Below are 21910 nucleotides of genomic sequence, written 5' to 3' on the forward strand. Positions count from 1 at the left end.
CTTGGCAAGAGCACCTGGCACACCCTAAGTGCCTAATAAATGCTTGTTGGTGGAGTGACTCTCAATCTACTTTCTACTATATAAACCTAGATTAACACCCAATGCCATCCGATGCCTTCAGCCTAAATCCCATGTTTGGACACAGCCCTAACATCTGGATCATCTCTACATCTCTACACTAGAATCGGCCATGGCCCAGCACTTAGGCTGACTCCCACGTCCTCTCCTTCCTGGAGGCCTCTGGGATAGTGACATCCTGGGGGAGATGAAAATGTCTGGGGCCACCACTTGGTTTACAACAACAAGAACATTTATTTTGTCCAGACAGTAAAATAACATTTCTTTCTCTCTTTTCTGTAAAGTACAGGCACATTCCATTTTCTTAAATAACAAAATTCCTAAAAATATATATTAAATTGTATACAGTGTGTCACACTTCATCTTCTATCTTAAAAATCCATGGTGTTTCTATTTTATTCCCAAAGTTGCTTATTAAGCATATTTACAAATCAAGCTTTGTCTTCCAAAGATAAAAATCCAGATGGAGGAGAGACTCAGAACGTTCCCCGTGGAGTGTGTGAATGCCACTGGCGGCCTCTCTTTGGCAAGCGGGAAGAGGGGCCCCCATTTCAGCCTTCAAACAGGCTCCTCATGTGGATAACCTTAAATCAAGGTCCAATTCTCTCTCCTGGTTCTTGATTGTGGAGGCCATTCTGCTTGGCAGGTGGATGGACCGAGGTGGGGGGAGCATCTCTTGAGGGGCCTTGGTGAGGGAGCAGGGCAGAGCTCTTGAGGCCTGAGCTCTGATGGGGAGGGGGAAGATGGTGAGAAGGAAGGTTAATGGGGTCAAAAAAAACTCAGGAATTAGACCCCAGGCCAAAAAGGCCCCAGGGAGAGATCTGCCAAGGGTCTAACCACGAGAAAAGGGCAGGTAACCAAGGGTAGCAGAAGTGCCATCAAATTCCCAAGCGCATGAGGAAAGCAGACACACCAAGAGAAGAGAAACCCACGAACAAACCAAGAGGAAATGGCCTGACCTGAATCCAATGATGGATGCCAGCGAGGTGTGTGCGTGTGCTGTCCAGACTTACTGAGGGGTTGGCAAGGACGGGGAGAACGGGCCTCGGACCCAGGGAAGCCCCTGCCCAAGAGCTGGGGATTCAGGACAAATGTTGCTGTTCACATAAGTGCTTCTCATGACTAAGTGCAAACATCTCAGACTCTACACCTGCAGACCCCGACTTGCCCATAGCCAGCCCCATGGAAACCGAGATCCCTGAAGGCGAGACTGAACGTTAGGCAAATGTGATCTTTAGAGCTGGAAAGGCCTTGAGAGGTTTTCCTCACAGATGAGGAGAGTTGGAGGCCTCGAGGTTCAGTGGGGTTGCTGGCACGTACCCTCCCCCCCCAACAAGAGCAGCTAGGGCTGGCACTGGGCATGGTCTGGGCAGCCAGAGGGTTCAGGGGCTTCCTTGGGACTTTGGGCAGGGAAAGGGCCTGGTGGTCATCTACTGCACCTGTCCTGAGCCCATGTTCTTGGGCCAATCCACCAGGGCCCCTCTGTCTCAGAGGCTTTGACCCACTTGGGATTAACCACAGTCATCTTTTCTGTCCATACCCCTTACTTATCACAGAAGAATTTCCCAGGGAGGTCCTGAACCATTTACAAAAATGTACAGGGAACCACCGCCCTCCCCCCAGACAGGGAGTGGGCTGGGGGCTCTCCAAGCAGGCCCCTGGGGTACCAGGCCTGCCCAGTCCTCTTCTTCAGCCTGCTGGGAGGCTGGTGGACTGGGGCAGTGCCACAGGATCAAACCCCAAATCTTTCAGAACAGCTGAAGCAGTCAAGCAGCTTTTCCATCACTTCCTTCCTGAGAAGGAACTCAGAAAGCTCCTCTTACGTGCCTTGAATTTTAAGTCTCTCTGAAAGGTTGAGCCTTTGGGCCTGGACTTCTCCTCCTTTCTCAGGTGTTTTCTTGGAGTCTGGCACCACCACCCCCAGCTGTGTATCTGTTTTCTTGGGGGCAGGGGAAACTGATGTTTACCAGCCCCTTCCAGAGCCCTGGTGGACAGGGCAGACAGAGTTGGCCAGCATGGGTCCTAGATGGCCACTCTTGGTTCATCTCTTGCATGCCTGTGTGGAGGAGGTGGGGTGGAGGAAGATTTTCCTAAAGGCGGGCTTGACAGCCACTCCTACGCTGGGCTGAGACCTTGGCCAAGGTTCAGGGCCTGATGCTTCTAGCCAGGCTATTCTCAGCCCCAGCCCCTTGGCCATACACACCTGTCCCAAGTGTTGTAAGCAGATCCCAGGAGCACCAAGAATAGCCCGGTGGGGTGGCCCAGCTAACAGGCTACACTCTCCAAAGACCCCAAGGACATGGCTCCTGTCTCCTATCCTCGGGCCCCCAGAGCCAGACTGAGATGCTGGCTCCCTTTGGTCATGTCCCAATGGGCTCTTAAAGCAAAGCAAAGCATGGGAAGGGTCTGGTTCATGTGTCCTTGGCTCTTCCTCTTCCTTTGTCCTTGCCCCCGACTCAGGTTACCAGCCACCGCCCCCCACGGCAGATAGAACCCAGCTGTTCTTCCACTCCCTCTGCAGCCCTGGCACGGGACTCGCCGGGGAGTGGCTCAGGGACTTTGGGGAGGTATGCACAGAACTTAAAATACCGTGTGTGTGAAGTCAGAAGTGAGCCCCGCACAAAGGCCCCTCCTCAGACAGATGGCACCAGCCAGACACCCACACAAAGCCCAGGGGGGCCCTTGGGAGGCCTGCTGCCCTCCTCTCAGCTGCTGTTGACCCCTGGGTCTGTTCTCAAATGGCCTTGGAGTTTCTAAAATAGCGACAGCCATCAGTCACCAGCCCAGGGCAGCTGGGGCTCAGTCTTGGGGGCCCAAAGGCCTGGAGCATCTGTCTCTCAGAGGCCCATCCATGGGTCTATGCTGGTCATTTCTTTGGACTTCCCCTTTGGCCTCCAGGTGGAAGGCATGGAACGTATGAGGTGGATGTGAAGGGGGAGGAGAGATGGCCACATCATCCTTGCAGCGGGAAGCCCCTGCAGCAGGGCAACCCCTCCTGAGCTCAGGGCTGCATCCCAGGAGCCTTGGCCATGCTGATGCCTGTCCAGGGTATCATGGAGGAGTCAGATGGCCTTGGATCAGCTCCTGGGAACGCCTGCTCCTCAAGTCTACTCTACCAGACAGGCTGCCTTCTGGTGACAGTAGCCCAGGTCATCACACCCATGCTGAATGCTGCCAGGGCTGTGACTAGGCTGCTTACTCCAGGCCACTGGGGAAACGAATGACCTTTAGTGCTGGGCACAGGTGCAGGCCAAGGAGGGCCCACAATGGCTCCTCTTGGATTGCCGTGACAGAAGGGGTGCAGAGGTCCAAGGACATGGGCCTGGGAGGCCCAGGGAGGGGTGCTCAGCAGGCCATGGCCTAATGTAAGATCTCACTGTCTAGAACCCGACACGTGGCTAACCGTCAGATTCATCGAGTCCAGGCCCAGGCCAATCCTGTATCCAGACTCTTACTGTCAGACAAAGGATGGAGTTGAAACAGAGGGCCACCTACCCAGCCCATAGCCTCAGCTTAAGCCTTTGGCCTCCTTTCTCTGGGTCAGATAAATGGTGGGGGTGTGGTGTGAGTGTGGCTGCATGTGAGGAGTGTGAGAAACAATAGGGAGGCCAACGCCAGGCCCTCGTCCCTTTGGACCTGGCTGTGGTGGTGGTGGGGGGGGGCCCAGTGCTGAGGACCAAGCTGGGGAGGCCTCCTTAGTCACCCACAAGGGGGTTGCGGTCATCCTGCTGGCTCTGGCTCTTAAGCTTCTTCTTGAAGATGGAGACAGAGGTGGCAGGCTTGTAGAAAATGCTCCAGATCTCTCCAGGAGGTCCAGGCTGGTGGCAGTTCCGAAGCTCCCCGGGAGCAGCCACATGCTGGGCCCTGCAGAAGCACAAAAGGGGTTTTCCCAGAGGCTGCGGCATCACTGTTTCACTCTCAAGGTCACCAAATGAGTGCCTCCCATTTGACAAAAGGCAGAAGCCAAAGCTGGACCAGCCCCCGAGGTCTCCCCAAAGCTGCCTCAGCATAGTGTCCCAGTGAGCCATGCAGGGACAGGAGCAGATCAGCTCAGGCAGTGGGAGGCCCTCCCAGGACATGTTAAGTCATGACTTCTTGGCAGAGGGCACGAGTAATGTAATGGTAAACATTAATTAAGGACATTCTTCCACAGACAAATGAAAAGCCTGGAGTGGAGAGGCACACAGAGGGAGGGAGCCCCCAAATGATGGGCAGTGGGAGCCTGGCACCAGAGGGAGGGGCAGAGCTCAGGGCGGCTTCCTCGGTGGAAGAGACAGACTGTTTGAACAGGTGTTTGGCAGGGCTGTGGGACAGAAGAGCCTGATGCTGGTGGGGAGGGGGGGCTGGAAATGGAGGGAGTGGCTGGTACGCTCTTCAGAAGGCACACCCAGCCCCAAACGGGCCTGGCACCACTCTGGGTGCCTGATGCTATGAGAAAAGGAAAGCCTTTTCCCAAAGAATCTGAGCTGAAGGCTCAGAGAAAATAGCTTCAGCAGGAACTTGTAAACACGGCATCAAACAACTGGGAGGTGGGAGGTGAAGGATGAGAACCCATCACTTGGCCACTGCTCCCTTGGCAGGGTGGGTGCCAGGCTCGGGAGGGCAGCCTGGAGGCCAGCGTCTGCTTCCCACAAACAAACCTTGTCCCATCGCCATCAGCCAAGAAAGGGAGCTGCTCACTCCCTTTTCTCCTCAAATCATTCCAATCTTAGGCAAATTCCTGGCCCTTCCTCCTGTGAAACCTTACCCGGGGATGGGGCAGTCTCCCTCTCTTTCTCCAGACCCAAGAGGGATTTTCCCAGTTGTGTTCCTCAATCGGCAGGATTGTGGAACACACGCCATTCTTGCTGCATTGCCTAGGCCTGGGGGCCTGGGCTTAGAGAGTGGCTAGCCCCTGGGGGTCTGGAGACCCACACGCCCCCTCCCTGCACTGGCTGTGACGTCCCATACTACTTACTTGAATGTGACGTGCAGGAGGACTTTGGCTAAAATGGCTGTAATGGTGAGGATGAGGAGGCTTGCAAGGCCGTATACCGTCCACCCTGCAAAAGGCAGAAAGCAGGATTACCAGGGACCCCCTGCTCTCCAGTGTAGGTGAGGGGACAGGAGTAAGGAAAGCCTGGGCTCTGGACCAGCCCCCTCCCCTCCCCAGACTCAGCTTCCCCTCCAGGCTTCACTACTTAGAGTTGCTGTGTGGGGGTTAGATGAGTTAGCACACATATAAAAGCCCCTGCCAGCCACCCAGGACTAGAGACAGGACAGCTGCAGAGGCACAGATGATGGGCAATCCTTCTCTAACGTTCCAGCTCTTGTTACAGAACAGCTCTTGGGATCAGGGAGCAGCTGTGGTTTGGGGGAGAGAAGGGAGGCTGGGGTGAGGGGGGCGGACAGGATTCTATCCCACTTCAGAGAATCAAAGAACATCTGGCTGGAAGGGCTCTTAGTGATCATGGAGTCAGAGTCTCTCATTCTACAAATGGGGAAACTGAGGCCTACCACGTGCCAGGCACTGTGCTAGACATTGCCTTGGAAGAGTCTACAATGCCAGTTCTGGGGCTTGAGAGGCTCTGGCTCTGCTGGCATGAGGAAGGCCCTGGACCCAAGCCCTCTGGTCACTGATGTAAGTAAGTACCCAGCAATCCCCATAGCTGAGTCCTCAAGAAACTCTGAGTGCTGAGGTGGGAAGCCAAGGGCCCAGGCTGCTTCCCCAAGCCTTCAGAGGGTAGGAGCCAGGCCAAGGAGGCTGGCCCTGTTCCAAAGGGGCTTCCAGGATGCACAGGGCTAAGGGGAGTGTTCTGGAGGGGCTGTGTGCCCAGAGATGCCACTTGGGCCCCATGTGCAGGTGCTGGGTTGGTGACTACCTGGGACAGCCCGGGGAGGGTGGCTGGGACTGGTCGTGATGACGTAGAGGACCTTGGAGGCTCGGGCAGCGCTGATGCTGAGGTTAGCTTGCTCAGTGATCACCTCAGTGAGGGTCTGGTTGAGGGTGGGCCCCGCCTGAGGTGTCTCCTCCTTGAGAGCTGAAAGGCAAAGGAAACGTAAAAGAAGGTTGGTGGTGAAAATGGGGGACTCGGAGGCTGGAGCAGCTGGAGGAGGCCATGCCCCACATCCTTCAAGGAGCAGGGAGACTCTGTGGCCAATATAGACTTCTGGTTAAGAAGTGGGTCTGCCTGAGCCGCTGGGGACCCCCTGCTACCTCCAGAGATGGCAGATCCCAGAGTCTCCAAACACATCCAATCATTTCCTGCCTCCTCACCTCTGCTCATACAGCCTAGGAGGACCCAGCTGCTCCTCCAAAACAGCAAGGTGGCACACTGACTGGATAGATCACTGGGCCTGGAGTCAGGATCTAGCCCTAGACACTTCCTAGCTGTGTGACCCTGGGCAAGTCACAAAAACCACTGCCTGCCCCTGTTTGGCTGTTGTCAGGCCCAAAGCAGACAATCCTCACCTGTAGGTCTCTACCAAGGCAGGCCCAGCAGTGCCTTTCGCTGCCCCAAGGGCAAGGATCACCTTGGTTAAAGCAGGCACCCCATCTGTCTTTCCCAGAAGAACCTCAGCACATCCGAGGGCCTGCAGTCCAACCTTGTCGAGGAAGCTGATGCCCAAAAGCCAAAGCAGGGCAGCCAAGGACAAGCAGGACACGGTTCCTGGTGGGCGATGAGCGTTTATCTACTGTTCACTAAGGGTCAGGGGCTGCACAAGGCAGAGAGGCCTTGGCGTCTTCACAGAGGATTTAAAGAAAAGAGGAAAGATTTCTGCTGTGGGAGGAGGACCGTCCTGCCTTGAGGCAGGGGATGGACAAGATGACCTCCCTGGTGTCCTTCCAGGCCTGTGGCTCCAAGAATCCCCAAGTCCCACACAGGCTGGCAGCTCCAACCCTTATCCAAGTTGTTACTGGGAAACTAACTTTGGTGTCCAACCAAAAGGCGAGAATGAGACTTTTTAAAAAAAAAAGTAGTTACTGGGAGCATTCCTATACATTTTTGCTCCTCACTTGAGAAATCGGAACAAGGAGCACAGGGAGGAAAGGCAAAGGGCCTGGATGAGCTCCAACCCGGCCAGGGTGGTGGAAAGAGCCCTGACTGTCGATCCCAGCCCTGCCACAGATGAGGAAGGCAAGCAGCTTTGGAGGCACCTCCCCCCAGCTCTGGGACTCTCCATGGCTCCCATGTCCCATCTGCACCGGGGTGCTGGGAGAGCAGAGGATGCTTACCTTGATATATGACAGCAAATCCCTGGGCCTGATTAATGCGGTCAGAGAAGAAGTATAAGATGACGAAGTCCAGGGAGATGTTAAAAGACGGGGGAGGGCGACTGCGGCCATTGAAGCGCACCAGGACGCGGTGGGTGTAGCCGTCCAGCAGTTCGACCATGTCTACTGAGTCCCTGATGTCAAACAGAGTAAAGCTGAAGAGGAGGCGGGAGGCCCCAGGGACACGGATGGTCCAGTAGCAAGCCCGCCCGGCAGCGTACGTGTCAGGAAAGTCAGGAGAGTAGATGACCGAGGACACGGCGGTGTAGTTGCCACCACAGGCTCCCACGAGCGCTGCCAAGAGAAGAAGGCAAGGAGGTCAGGGTGGGGCAGGGGTGCGGGGCTCTGACCACTCCGCCTCTGCTGCCTGGCTCTATTCCTGGGTTTTTTTTTTTTAAATCTAGCGGCTTCATCCCATTGTCTGGGAGCTGAGGCTCTGAGAGGGGCAACTCCCATAACTTCCTGTGCCCCGCCTCTCCAGCTGTCTGCACAGACCCAGGGATTCCTCCCTGCTCCCCCACTACAGCACTTCTGGAGGTATTGACTACCCCATGGAGAGGTAAGCTTCTTGGGGGTAAGAACAGTCTGGCTCACTTGGATGTACATCCCCAGTGACTGGCACGAAATGAGTGTTAAATAAAGGCTCCCCACCTATCGATCGATCTATGCCATTATCCACCATCATCTATCCATCAACCATCGATCCACCATCCTCCATCTATACATCCTCCATCTGTCCCCCATCCTCCATCTATCCACCCTCCATCTGTCCCCCATCCTCCATCTATCCATCCTCCATCTATCCATCCTCCATCTATCCCCCATCCTCCATCTATCCCCCATCCTTCATCTATTCATCCTCCATCTATCCATCCTCCATCTATCCATCCTCCACCTATCCATCCTCCATCTATCCCCCATCCTCCATCTATCCATCATCCTCCATCTATCCATCCTCCATCTGTCCCCCATCCTCCATCTATCCATCCTCCATCTATCCATCCTCCATCTATCCCCCATCCTCCATCTATCCATCCTCCACTATCCATCCTCCATCTATCCCCCATCCTCCATCTATCCATCATCCTCCATCTATCCATCCTCCATCTATCCATCCTCCATTTATCCCCCATCCTCCATCTATCTATCCTCCATCCTCCACCTATCCATCCTCCATCTATCCCCCATCCTCCATCTATCCATCATCCTCCATCTATCCATCCTCCATCTATCCCCCCTCCTCCATCTATCCATCCTCCACCTATCCATCCTCCATCTATCCCCCATCCTCCATCTATCCATCCTCCACTATCCATCCTCCATCTATCCCCCATCCTCCATCTATCCATCATCCTCCATCTATCCATCCTCCATCTATCCATCCTCCATTTATCCCCCATCCTCCATCTATCTATCCTCCATCTATGCACCATCCTCCATCTATCCATCCTCCATCTATCCCCCATCCTCCATCTATCCATCCTCCATCTGTCCACCATTCTTCATCTATCCATCCTCCATCTGTCCCCCATCCTCCATCTATCCATCCTTCATCTAGCCACCCATCCTCTATTCATCCATTCTCTCTCTCCATCCATCTATCTCTCCATCTATCTTTGTTCAATCCCTATAAGCCTCTTGCTCTCAGTAAATCTTCTCCTATCCCCAGTTGAATATGAAAGGAAATAAATCAGTGGGATTCAATTAAATTAACAACTGGTTCTCTGCCGTAATGACCACTTTTGTTTGGAATCAGTCACTTAGTGAGCATTTATTAAGTACTGGACAACCTCAGTCCAAATCATGCATAAGTTACTAACCATGTGAGCAGGGAGCAGATCTCAGGTTTCTATTTTTGCTCATCCACTATTTGCCATCATCTGGGCTCTGAAACTTACTTCACAGAATTTCAGAATTAGTAGGTACCTCAGTGGCCAGCTAATCTGGATGCCTTGAGAATATAACAAAAAACATAGAAGTCCCACCAGAAACAGATGCTCAGGCATACTCACTGTCGAAGAGGATGATCCTGCCATCACCGCCACAGGGCTGGGTGTGGTCCCCAAAGCAGACGCTGTTACATTCAGTGCTGGCTGTCTCCCCATACTTCCAGTAATCGGGATTGTTGCCACAGAAACAAGCGTAACCAGATTCCATCCCAGCAAACTGTGGCAAGAGAAACAGAGGCATCCAGATTAATGGGGGCTGCTATCAGTTAAAGGGAAGGAGCAGCCCCCCTCTCTAGGCCTGTCCTAGACGCCACTCTGATTCTGCCACCCCCTACCACCACCCCATGCTGGCTGCCCCCTGGGAATGGCTCAGACATGCTGACCCCCAGAGGATCCTACTCCAATAAGGGATTCTGGGAGGAGGTGTCCAAGGCCCTCATTTTGTAGGAAGAACCCAAGATGTGGAACACACTCTCTGAGGTCACCCAGGGAGTCAGGGAGAGGGCAGGATTCAAACCCAGGGCTCTGGACTATTCCCTTGTCTATTCTCCGTGCAGGGGCTAAAGGGTGAGCTGGTATTTCTGGGGCTCTTCAGACAGAAGCAGAGGGCACTGTGACTGCTCAGACAACTGTCCTTCAAGCCAGGGGGCTTTCTGGGATCAGACATAAGGACAGCTGCTCCCTCCCTCACCCCTTTCTGCTCCTGAGAAAGTATATCCCCCCAGCCCTGCCCTAAACTGCCAGGAAGCCAGGCCTGTAGTAGCCACTATTCGATGTGGCAGCCCCCAGAGCCCAGGCTACGTTAGCACAGGGCCAGTGTCCAGACCAAGGGAGACCCTGCAGCTGGGAAGACTGCTGCTAGAGGCCTGAGGGCAGTCAAGAAACCATCAGGGCCCAGCTGACGAAGGGCCTTAAAACTGTGTCACCTGAGGACCAGTGGAGGGGTCTTCTGGGAGAGGCCACAATCGCTGCTGCCAGGTATCTAGAAGGACTGACTTTGGTTGCAGGGATTAGATTTACTCTCTGTGGCCTTGAAAGAGAGGAGCACTGGGGGGAATCAGAGGGAGGAGGATTCAGGGGCTCCGACTTCCCAACAATGAGAGCCATCCAAAAAAGAAACAGGCTGCTCTGTGAGATAGTGAGCTCCCCGTCATGAGAGGTGTCCAAGCAGAGGGGAGAGGCCTCTTGCTGGCCTCTGAGGCCCCTCTTGGCTCTGACCTACCTAGTAGAAGAGTCACACAGATTGGTGATGGGGGGGGTGGCGGGGTGGAGAGAGAGTCAGTCTCAAAGCTGTGAGTTCAAGTCCCAACTCTGAGGCACATGGGCTGTGTGGCCCTGGGCAAGTCACTGACCCTCCCAATGGCCCTAGTGACTAATGCTCTAAGGCCAGAAGTTGCAGTGAAGGCAGGTCGATCTGCCCTTGGAGAGGGGGCTTCCTCACTTTGGAGTTTCCACAGACCAATGAAAGCGCAGGCCACATCCCTAGCTCTCTGTGGAAGTTAAAGTAATTCCAAACCCACTGACTCAGAGAAGAGCTGTTTAGCTAAAGGTTGAGGTGTTTTCAGAAGTAGCGGGCTTACACGTTCTTACCTTGAATCTCTGACTCCGACAGAAACTGATGCAGCTCTGAATCGTGAGCCTGTTGGACGTCTTACTGGCTCCCGTCAGAGGAGGGGGGTTCCCGTGGTCTCTGTAGCAGCCAAGATTTCCAGGCACTGAAAGAAAAAACGAAAAGAATCATAGAATGCCAGAGATGGGAAGAGATTTTAGAATAGAGAATGTTTGGGCTAGAAGGAACCTTAGCCTATAGAACAAAGGATGGCAAACCTGGAAAGGACCTTAGAACACAAATATGGAATGTCCAAGATGTGACGGACCTTGGGACACAGAACAGGGAATGTCAGGGCTGCGAAAGGACTTAGAACAGGGGATGTCAGAGCTGGGAGGGGCCTCAGAACAGGGGATGTCAGAGTTGGGAGGGGCCTTGGAACAGGGGATGTCAGAGCTGGGAGGGGCCTTGGAACAGGGGATGTCAGAGCTGGGAGGGGCCTTAGAACAGGGGATGGCAGAGCTGGGAAAGGACTTAGAACAGGGGATGGCAGAGCTGGGAGGGGCCTGAGAACAGGGAATGTCAGGGCTGAGAGGGGCCTGAGAACAGGGAATAACAGAGCTGGGAAAGCACTTAGAACAGGGGATGGCAGAGCTGGGAAAGGACTTAGAACACGGGATGTTGGGGCTGGGAGGGGCCTGAGAACAGGGAATAACAGAGCTGGGAAAGGACTTAGAACAGGGGATGTCAGAGCTGGGAGGGGCCTGAGAACAGGGAATAACAGCTGGGAAAGGACTTAGAACAAAGGATGTCAGACCTGGGAGGGGCCTTAGAACAGGGAATAACAGGTCTGGGAAAGGACTTAGAACTGGGGATGGCAGAGCTGGGAGGGGCCTGAGAACAGGGAATAACAGAGCTTGGAAAGGACTTAAAACAGGGGATGTCGGGGCTGGGAAAGGACTTAGAACATGGGATGTTGGGGCTGGGAGGGGCCTTAGAACCTAGAATATGAAATGTCAGGCAGAACTGGGAGGGAGATTAAAACCACTAAGCCCAATCCCCTCATTTTCCACATGCCTAAGGCCCACAAGGATGACAGAGCATAGCCCAGGGGAGGACCACGGTCTGTCCCCGAGAGCAGGGCTCCTTCCACTAGCCCAGGCTGCTGACCTTCACCCTGGCTCCAAGCGGCTGGGCAGCAGAAGCTCCCCCCACACCCACAAACATGAAGCCGGACACCCACAGTCTGCTCTGAATGGAAACATGCAATAAACGAAGAATCTTTAACAATGGGGGCCAGGAACAATGTGCCTGTGCTGAGCAATCCAGATGCCAGGGCCCAAGGGCAGCAGGAAGGCAGGGCATCAGATGCCAGCCTCCACAGCCAATCACATGCTTCTGCTAAGGAGGTCTTGCACGAGCGGGGGGTGTGAGGAGATCCTGTGCATGGCGGCCCCAGAGCGTGAAGCTAGAAGGGCTCTTAAAGACCAACTCGTCCAATCTTCACCTTACTGAGGAGGAAACTGGGCCCCTGACAGGTCAAAGGGTCACAAGGTTCCGAGTTGGGGCAGCAGAGGCCGTCTCATCCCAGCCTCTCCTTATGCAATGGAAGAGAAGCTGAGGCTCGGAGGAAAAGGGCTTGTCCAAAGCCAGAGCTCTGACCACTGTACCACACAGCCTCTGGAGGGAAGTAATGCACCTGAGGACACCCACCTGGGTGTTAAGTGGCAGAGCAGAGACTTGACCTCAGAGCCCCAGACCCTGGGGTCCTTCCCTACCACAAAGGCCTCCCAAAGACAGAAGCAGCAGGACAGGGCTGGAGCCTCCTTCAGAGTCTGTCTCCAGGGTCTGGGAGACCTGTGTCTCCACTACTCTGGCATGAAGTTTCTCCAGAAGTGAGAGGGGCCAGTAACTATCTCAGAGTCTCCTGAAAGCTCATGCTGAGCCTGCCCGGGGAAATGATCCCCCCAGGGTCATACAGGGAATAAATAAGCAGCAGACACTCGAACCCAGGTCCTTGACCCCTCCGGAGGAGCCACCGCTGCCTTCCAGCTGAAGTAGGTCCCCTCCCCTTCAGCCTCCTCAGCCGCTCACCCCTTCAGTGAGTGCCATCGGTGAGGCCTGGTCTCCTGAGCAGCCAGGCCTCCGAGCTGCCCAATTCCCCAGTGACAGCCATCTGGCTCATCAGACGTCGTTCTTCTATTTCGAAGCCTGAGGGACTGCACGGTCCAGTTTAATAAGCTTTGTGGGGTGCACAATTCCCTGGGAGCATCAAGGCAGAGAGACAACCTTGGCTTTGAGACCAGCTCATCCTGAAGGCGCAGATAATCTCTCTGCAAATATGAGAGGAAGGCAGAGGAGGGGGAAGCGGGGAAGGAGGGCCAGCTCCCTAGCCCCTGCTGAATGACCCTTCTCCCTCCTATCCAATGTGGCTCACCTAAGGGTGCACACAGAATGGCCATGGGGGCGAGTGCAAAGAGAAAGCCTGCCCCCCACCCATACTCAGGGCTTCTGAGGAAGGAGAGCTTTGGTCTGCAAACAGAGGGGTTCCAGGCCACTAGAAGGTCCAAATGAGGGCAGAATGCTTGTGGGAAGAACGTTAAGAGGACTTGGGTGTGAATCCTGGCAGCTGTTGCCTACAGATCCCCAGGGGGCTCCCCTTCCTTCCTCAATGAGCTCATGCCAGGGCTCACAGTTCTTCTCTCCTTCTAACTCCCGCCTTCATCCTAGGCCATTTCAACACACATACTGACTCTCCCTCAGATGCCCGAACCACTCAGTTCTCAACCTACTCACCTCCCGTGACTCACTCCTCCACCCCACCTCAGCCACACACAAAGACGGTCATACCCTTGATCTTGCCATCACCCACAGACGCACCACCTCCATGTTTGAGAAATCCCCTTACCTGGTCATAATCCTGGCCTTCACCTCTCCCTCTGTCTTTCCTTATGTGACCCTACTCTTTATCTGCACTGTGACTTCTAGCCCTTGACCCCTTAGCTCTCTCCCAGGCTATCTGCCTTGCACTGGCCACTCTCTTCTCTTCTCCCCACCTTGATCCCTTGGTGAACCAACTCTCGTGAATCCCTCCCCCCTTTGTGCCTACACGCTCTCTCCAAAGTTACCAGCAATCTGTTTCCAAACCCAATGGCCTTTCTCTGTAGTCTGTGACACAGCTGATCACTCTCCTCCTTGGTCCTCTCCTCTCTAGGTGTTCAGGACACCGGCTCTCCTGGTTCTCCACCTCCCTCTCTGACTGTTCCTTCCCTGTGTCCTTTGTTGGATCCTCCTCCAGATCACGCCCTCATACTATGAGTGTCTGTCAGGGTTCTGCCCTGGGTTCTCTTCTCCCTCTTGAGGAGCAATTCAGGATAATCTCAGAGAGAAGGCGCTGACTTAAGGAGGAGTAGAAAAGGCTTCTTGCCGAAGGCAGAGCTTTAGCTAAGATTTGAAGGAAACCAAGAGGTGAAGATGAGGAAAGGGAAGATCCAAGTTCTGGGGGACAGCCAGTAAGGGGATGGGGGGGCTTGTGTAAGGAACAGCCAGGAGCCTCGAAGAAGCAACATGTGGGAGGATAAGAAAGGCAGGAGTGGGGAACGGCCAGACAAAATCTGGTCCATGACTCGTGAAATATGAATGTGCCATAAAAAACGAAGATGAAGAATTTGGAGAGCTTGGGAAAGACGTCTATGAGCCAGTGCATGGGCAAGTGAGCAGAACTAAGACAACGTGTACGACGGCAACAAGGGAGACAGAAAGAACAAAGAGGACACAGGAAGTTGCCTGCCCTCCCCTTCCTTCTTCCAGAGGCAGGGCCTGTGGCCATGGACTGCTGCCCAGAGGACCAGACTTGGGACATGCAAGTCAACGGCTTTTTTATTCCCAAACCACTCTCTAAACCTGCAGGTGCTCCATCCATGCCAGGTATTATTACTGTTTTCTTTGACCACAACAGGTGACTAGATGGCTACTTAGACGAGGAAGGGGGGATAAAATGAGAAAGGAAGGCTCTATGGAAACAAAAGATAGCAGCAGATTAACAAAAGGAAACCAACGGCGGTGTGGACACACGAGGGGAGTGGGGCATCCACTGAGGAGGGCACAGCAGGTGGGTGGGTGTGAGGCTCACTGCATGTTTGACAATCTCCTTGAAGTTCATGGAATTAGAGCCTAAGAGAGGGAAGCTCATCTGGATTCAGTGGATCTCAGGACTAGAGAAGGTGACCTGACCAAGGTCTCTCAGCCAGCCTTTAAACCAGGGTCCTCAGAGTCCAAATCCAGAGGGAGCTGGAGGACTGGATTAGGTCCCATCAGGGTCATTAGCTGGTATGAGGCCATTGGCCTGTCCTGGGGTAGCCCCTATAAAACAAGGGGCTTAGGAGAGGTCATTTCTACTGGACTTGGAGTCGGGAAGACCTGAGTTCAAATCTAGTCTCAGAAACCAGTTGAGTGGGCAAGCCACTTCCCCTCTGCCTCGGTTTCCTCGGGGCAGTTGTGAGGATTGAGTGAGATTCTATTTGTAAAAAGTGTTCAGTCACAGGGCCTGGAGCAGAGTAGGTGCTGGGTAGACACTTTGCCCTTTCTCCCTTCCCCTTCCACTCCAGGACAGGAAGACTCTTGAACCACATGACAAGCCCAAACCCAGGCCCAGCTGGGAGGCATGCACTGGATGGTCTAACATGAGACTGGGGCACAGTGAAGTGCATTCAGATCAGGCCTCGTTCGTTTTCCTTCTCTCTCGTCTGACGTCCCTGTTATTGTTGAGGGCGCCGCCATCCTGCCAGGCACCCAGCTTTGCAGCCTCAGCACCACCCCCAGCCCAGCTGTCACCAACTCCTGCTGACTCCCCTTGGCAGCATCTCTCGAATTCGCCCCCTCTCCCCTTTGACCCTGCCCCCTCCCTGGTACAGACCCTCATCACTCCGCACCAGAACTACTGCCGTAGCTGTTGGGGGTCTGCCTGCCTCAGTCTCTCTCCACTCCATCCACATTCCATCCAGCTGTCACACTGACCTGCCTCAGGCACTGGGCTAATCCTGTCACCCCTTCAGGCTAAAGGAGGAGCCCTCCATCTCCTGCCTTGCCCCTCAGCCTTCTTCCTTGACCTTCTCCGGAGACACTGGCCTCCCGGCTGTTCTTGCACAAGACACCACATCCTCTGATCCCAGACATCTACACTGACTGTTCTCTGTGTCTGGAATTCTCTCCCTTTTCATCCCCATCTGGACTTCCCTGGCTTTCAAGCCTGCCCTCTCCAGGAAGCCTCTCCTGATTGCCCTCAATGCCAGTTCCTGCCTCCATTGATTATCTGGCCCATAGCGCATGCGTACATGTTTGAACATGCTTGTCCTCTTCCCTGTCAGACTAGGAGCTGCTCAAAGGCAGGGCCTGGTTGGGCCTTTCTTTGCCTCCTTGGCCCACAGCAGGCACTTGAGAAATCCTTGACTAGCTCCAATTCTCCAGCTGCCCCAGAGGAGCAGAGAAGCTACACAGGCTGAAGCGACCCTGCAGAAGGTGCAGGGCCAGAAGGGATGGCTGCTGCCTCCCCAGGCCAGGTGCATGGATTTCCAGACCTTCAGCCCCCAGAGCAGAATAAAGCAAATCAACTTGAAAAAGGATATTTGTTTTCAAATCTTTGTTTCTTCCAGGACCACTTTAAGATCTCTGGGGCATTACTGTACATTCTTCCTCTTCAGTCCGAAATTTTAAAAAATCACCTCAAACCACAAATGATCCTTCGTTAGAACCAAGACTTTGAAGCCCATAGAAGCTAACCAAGGACACTGTGCTCAGCAAATGTCTTGGAAGGGTCTGGCCAAGACAGAGAGTTGTAGGAGGAGGGAGAAGGAAGAGAGGAAGGGAGGAAGGAAGGAAAGAAGGGAGAAAGGGAGGGAGGAAGGAAAGAGGGAAGGAGGGAGGGAGGAGAGGAAGAAGGGAGAGGAGAGAGAAGGAAAGGGGGGAGAAGGAAAGAAGGAAGTAGGGAGGGAGGAAAGAAAGAAGGAAGAGAGGGGAGGGAGGGAGGAAGCAAGGAAAGAGGGAAGGAGGGAGGGAGGAAAGAAAGAAGGGAGAGAGGGGAGGGAGGGAGGAAAGAGGGGAGAGAGGGAGGAAGGAAAGAGGGAAGGAGGGAGGGAGGAAAGAAGGAAGGAATGGAGGGAGGGAGGGAAGAAGAGGGAGACAATCTATTTGCACTATCTCAGATAACATGCTCCTCTTCAAACTTCACAAGGTTCATGCCCCACCCCTAAAATTTTAAATTAAATCTACCTCAGTTTACTGAATCCCAAGGGTCTGAAATCCAAAGTTTTGCTTCAAATTTCAAAGGATTACTTGTTCTTCTAAAAGATGTACATAACAGGGAAGACCCCTTCCCAATGTTCATCTGCAGATGAAGACTGGGAGGAGGGGAGAGAGACCCTCCACAGCTGTCCTCACATCCAAGTGGGCCTAGCCCCATGCAGTTGCCCACCCCCCACCCCCACCGCCGGAGTCTGGAGGAGTGGGGGCCAGTCGGAAAGGAGCAGGTTGGGACTGGATGGCACAAGGGAGCTGTGGGCTACCTCCCCTCCCGAGGGCTCCGAGCAGAGGGTGCAAGATGGCTGGCTGTGTGTGTTGTTGAGGAGGTCAGGGTCCCAGGTCTCGGCTGGACAGGACGCTCTCGAGGTACCTGCCAACTGGGTGGCTCTTCTTTCCAGAGAAGCCTCCGGAAGCTCAGATTCAGCCAAGGCCATGGAGGCCACGGAGGCTGTGGCAGGATTAAAGTTCCAGTCGAAGGCCTCTGGCTCCAGCTCCACTGACCGGCTGGGGAGTCCTCAGGAGGCTGAGATGGGGACTGAATTCCTGCCATAGTAGCAGCTGGTGAAGACACTGGGGGTGTTGTTAGCCTGGAGGAGACGTTTCAGGGGGATGAGAGGGGATCTTCAAGGCCCCAAAGGCCTGTCCTCTGGAAAAAAAGGGTTAGAAGCATCTGCTTGGCCCCAGGGAGGAGCCAGGAGTGTGGGAGGAGAGGGGAGGGAGATGAGAATAGGCCAAGAGAGGCTTGATGTGGGAAAAGCTTCTTAATAATTTGAGGCGCGAAATGCATGAAAGGGCTGCCTCTAGAGGTGTTCCAGGAGAGGCTGGTCATCCACTGCAGGGATTCCTTCTAGGGGTGGGTCGGACTGCATGGATGCTGAGATCTCCTCTGACACTAACATTCGGTGGTGTTGGAACAGTCTTTGAGGGAATCACCTATTTGGTCTAGAAACAATCCTTTTCACAGACAATTCAGAAGTGTGTCTGCTCCAGGCCTGCTCACACCACCAGGTGTAAGAAGAGTCATCAGTGAGGGCCTGCCAGGGTGCCCGACCTCAAGGAGGGCAAATGGTCTGAACAACAGAGGCTGCTGCCACATGGCAACGAGCGCCCCCCCCCCCCCCAGTGAGAAGAGACCAGAGGCAGACCAGGAAAGAAAGGGCCAAGGGAGCACCTTCCCAGCCTCTGGACCCAAGGGTCCCGTGTTCATCCCTTGGGAGGAAACAGCGTTGGCAGTTTGTCAGGGTTTCTAATGCCACCACCAGGTTCAAGCGCAAGCAAGAAGGGCTCACTGATAGGCGGACTCACCTCAACAGCCCATCTTCCTTCTCTTCCTATCAGATTCCTCCCTCCCTACCCCCGCAGTGCCTTTTGGGTGACGTTCATTCCCAATTCTCCACAGGATTGTAGTGTCCTAGTTCAGAGCTAGAAGGGACCTTGGACTGTTGTAAGATTATGCACGTAAAGGGCTTTGCTGGTCTAAGACCTAACAGAAAGCAGTCCGGGGTTGGGTGTCCCCGGGAAGACATAAATAATGCCCACGAGGACGTTGGGAGCCCCTGCCCCCACCCTGGAGGCTCAGCACAAAGCGGCCTATGAGATGAGGCTGCCAGAGATGCCAGGCCTCTTGGTGGAAGCTGCTATGCAGAATTTCACGATGAGTTCTCCTGGAGTGCACTTTCCCAGCTGACAACAGCTGGCCCAGATCCCCCGCAGAGGCGGCTCACAGTCTGCTCAAGGCTAGCCCACTGGATGGGGAATGCCTCCTGGATACCATCATAGTCTGCTCCACTCCTGGGGCTTGGGATTGGCTGAAACCACGAAAGGAAAGAAAATGGCTTTCTGCGAACAGTGAGAACTGCAGACCTGCTGTCGCCAGTCAATTAAGCCACGGCTTTCACAATTCCCAAAAGGCAGCTGTGATCCCCGGGCACAAACAGTACAGGACAGAAATACTGCAGGTGCCTCCCCACTCCGAGATCCAATGAGTCAGAAGCCATGGTGGAGGGGACTGGGGGCAGGAGAAGGGAGATGTGGGCTAGGGGTCTCCTGATCAGAGCTGTCCCAGAGTGAAATGGGCCACCCCTGGGGGATGGTGGGACCCTCTCCCCATGGGTCTTTATGGAAAGGTCATCTGTTAGGGTTGGTGGAGGTAGGACTAGAGGGCGACGAGACCCCTTCCAGCCCTGAGATTCTGTGAGTCCGGATGCCTTTCTACACCGCTTCTTCATAACAGAGGCAACCTTGGGCTCCTGTGGGTGACGCCAGGGAGTATAAGCTCAGAGGGGCCCTGCATCTGGCTCAAAGGCCGGGGGATGGGTCTTGGGGGCCACGGCGCTGTACAAAGGCCATCTCCTGGAGCACGGGGGGTAGTCAGAGACCCCTGAAGCCTGAATGATAACACTGCTACCCACATCCTCAACAAGCAGTGTGGCTCGGCCCCACTCGACTCTCTTGTGGTTCCAGATTCCTAAAACAAATCTTCATTGATGAGGGACAAGGTCCAGATCAACGTGCCCAGTACATTATTTGATTAAAGGAATTGTAGAATTCTACTATTAGAAGGAACCTCGGAAGGTCATAGATCCAAGGCCCCGTCTCAAGGATAAATCCCTCCTGACGACTTCCCTTCAAGTGATTAGCTTGAAAATCTTTGGTGAGAAAGCAGCTATCACTGACCTTGAGTCAGGAAGACCTGGGTTCAAATCCTGCCTCAGACACTGACTCACTGTGTGACCCTGGGCAAGTCACTTTGCCCTGTCTATCTCAGTTTCCTTATCTGTAAAATAATGGCACCCCCCTCTCAGGGCTGCTGAAGGGATAAGATGAGATAGTGCGTGTAAAGTGTTGGACAAATCTTAGAGCACAATATAGATGCTAGCTAGTATTATCATTGTGGTGACTTTCCATGGCACCATCTTCCACTACCTCCCTGTGTGCCACCCAAGATGGACTAGCAGCTGTTCCCAAACACAGATCTATCCTGGTGCAGGGAAGGCCCTGGACTCGGGTTCGAGCTCTGGCTTTGCTGCTCATGAGGTGTGTTACTCTGAGCCTCAGCCTCTTCACCTGTAAAACGGGAGTGGGGTGACCAGACGATGTCTAGGGTCGCTCCCAGTACAGTCCTCCAGGATTCCGCAGTGCCCATTCTATCCAGAATGCCCTTCTGCCTCATTTCTGTCTGTATGAATCCTGCCTGTCCCTTCTGATCCCACACAAATGCTGCCTCCTCCAAGGAGCTTTCCTGATATTCCCACCATCCCCCGCTTGTAAGCTACAAGGGATCTCCTGCACTTGCTGGTAACTCTCTCAAGGCCCTAAGCACGTATGCTGCCTCCTGTCATATCTTCTCTGTGCGCCCCATCCTTCCTACCGTCCCTAAGAAAGGGAGGAACCATGTCTCATCCTTCTCTGTTTACAACATGGTGCTAAAACCAGGACCTGGCACGTAGGTATGATCTAAACGGATGACGAATACAGGGTTCATCCTATTTGGGACCCAACCTATCACCATGGAAGAAGGTTAAGAGAACGTCTCACCCACCTGTGCTCTTGCCTAAGTGATAAAACCACCACCACAACTACCATCACCATCACCATCATCATTGTCACCATCATTATCACCACCACTGTCACTACCACCACCACCACCATCATCATCACCATCATTGTCACTATCACCACCATCACCACCACTACCACCATCATCACCATCATCGTCACCACCACCACCACTACCATAATCGTTACCATCACCATCACCATCACTGTCACTACTACCACCATCACCACCACTACCATCATCACCATCATCGTCACCACCACCACCGTCATCATCATGATCATAATCCCTTAGGTTTACAGAGTGCTTCCTGCCTTTCAAATAACTTTATAATTATCCTCTCTTCAAACCTTCACAGCAACTCTGGAAGGAATCATCCCCATTTCACAGAGAAGAAAATGGACACCAGGGAGATGACTTGTCTAAGGTCACGTGGCAAATCTTAAAAAGGGCTAGGATTCTAACGTGCTTTTCTCTGCCTCCTAGCACAGATGGCTCCAGAGTCAGCAGCCAGAAGTTCTCAATGGGCTCTTCCTTAAAGAATTCTGGTCCTGGTGGCCAAACCAGACAACAACTCAACCATCTAATCCTAAGGAGGAAGTAAATTTGATCACTGAAGAGATGGAGGTGAGGGATGACAAAGGACTCTGTGAAGATAGTCTAGGAGAACACGCCCCTCTCTGCTCTTAGCACCTTCTAGGAAATTGAAAGAAAGAACCAGGATAAATGCTGATCATTAAGAATGGGAAGGATCCACTGTCTGCCTATTCCTTCTTCCTAAGGCTGTCACTAATTCCACAAATTCCCTTCCCTCTCCAGGCTTCTATTTCCTCCTCTGAAAATAAGGGCACTGGTCTAGGTGGCCCCTAAGGTCCCTTCCAAACCTCATGGTCTACAATTCCAGCCTAGGAAACATCTTCAGATACTATGTGTTCAGGCCACTGATAGCCACAGGAGTTGGTGGAATGATACCCAACAGGCAGGGATGGCCTGGTCTTTATCTTTGGGGTCTCTAGAACTTAGCGCAGGGGCTGACAATTGAAGGTTATCAATAAGTGCTTGTCAGATTTGATGAAATCCAGATGGAAAGTGATCAAGTAGTGCCCCAAACATAGGCCTTTCATTAAGGCCTTGGGCGCTTTTGAACTGTAATAACTCAGGCTGTGGATCTGCTAGAAACACTTTACAAATTTGGAACTATGCTCCAAAAGTGGTCATACTCT

General features: G+C 53.6%; 1 protein-coding gene across 1 annotated transcript in view; it reads right to left on the reverse strand.

Moving 5' to 3' along the window:
* Positions 1 to 288: 288 nt before the first annotated feature.
* The window catches only part of KREMEN1 (kringle containing transmembrane protein 1), a 48428-nt gene continuing 26806 nt past the window's right edge, over positions 289 to 21910 (reverse strand). Inside the window, exons 4-9 of the mRNA XM_036742210.1 lie at positions 10873 to 10997; positions 9346 to 9499; positions 7295 to 7627; positions 5940 to 6098; positions 5036 to 5120; positions 289 to 3942 (exon numbers count right to left, since the gene is read on the reverse strand). Coding sequence (XP_036598105.1) covers positions 3774 to 3942; positions 5036 to 5120; positions 5940 to 6098; positions 7295 to 7627; positions 9346 to 9499; positions 10873 to 10997 — 1025 coding nt within the window. The 3' untranslated portion in view covers positions 289 to 3773. The remainder of the gene's footprint in view (positions 3943 to 5035; positions 5121 to 5939; positions 6099 to 7294; positions 7628 to 9345; positions 9500 to 10872; positions 10998 to 21910) is intronic.

Source organism: Trichosurus vulpecula, chromosome 1 (assembly GCF_011100635.1).
Source record: "Trichosurus vulpecula isolate mTriVul1 chromosome 1, mTriVul1.pri, whole genome shotgun sequence".
Classification (NCBI taxonomy): Eukaryota; Metazoa; Chordata; class Mammalia; order Diprotodontia; family Phalangeridae; genus Trichosurus; species Trichosurus vulpecula.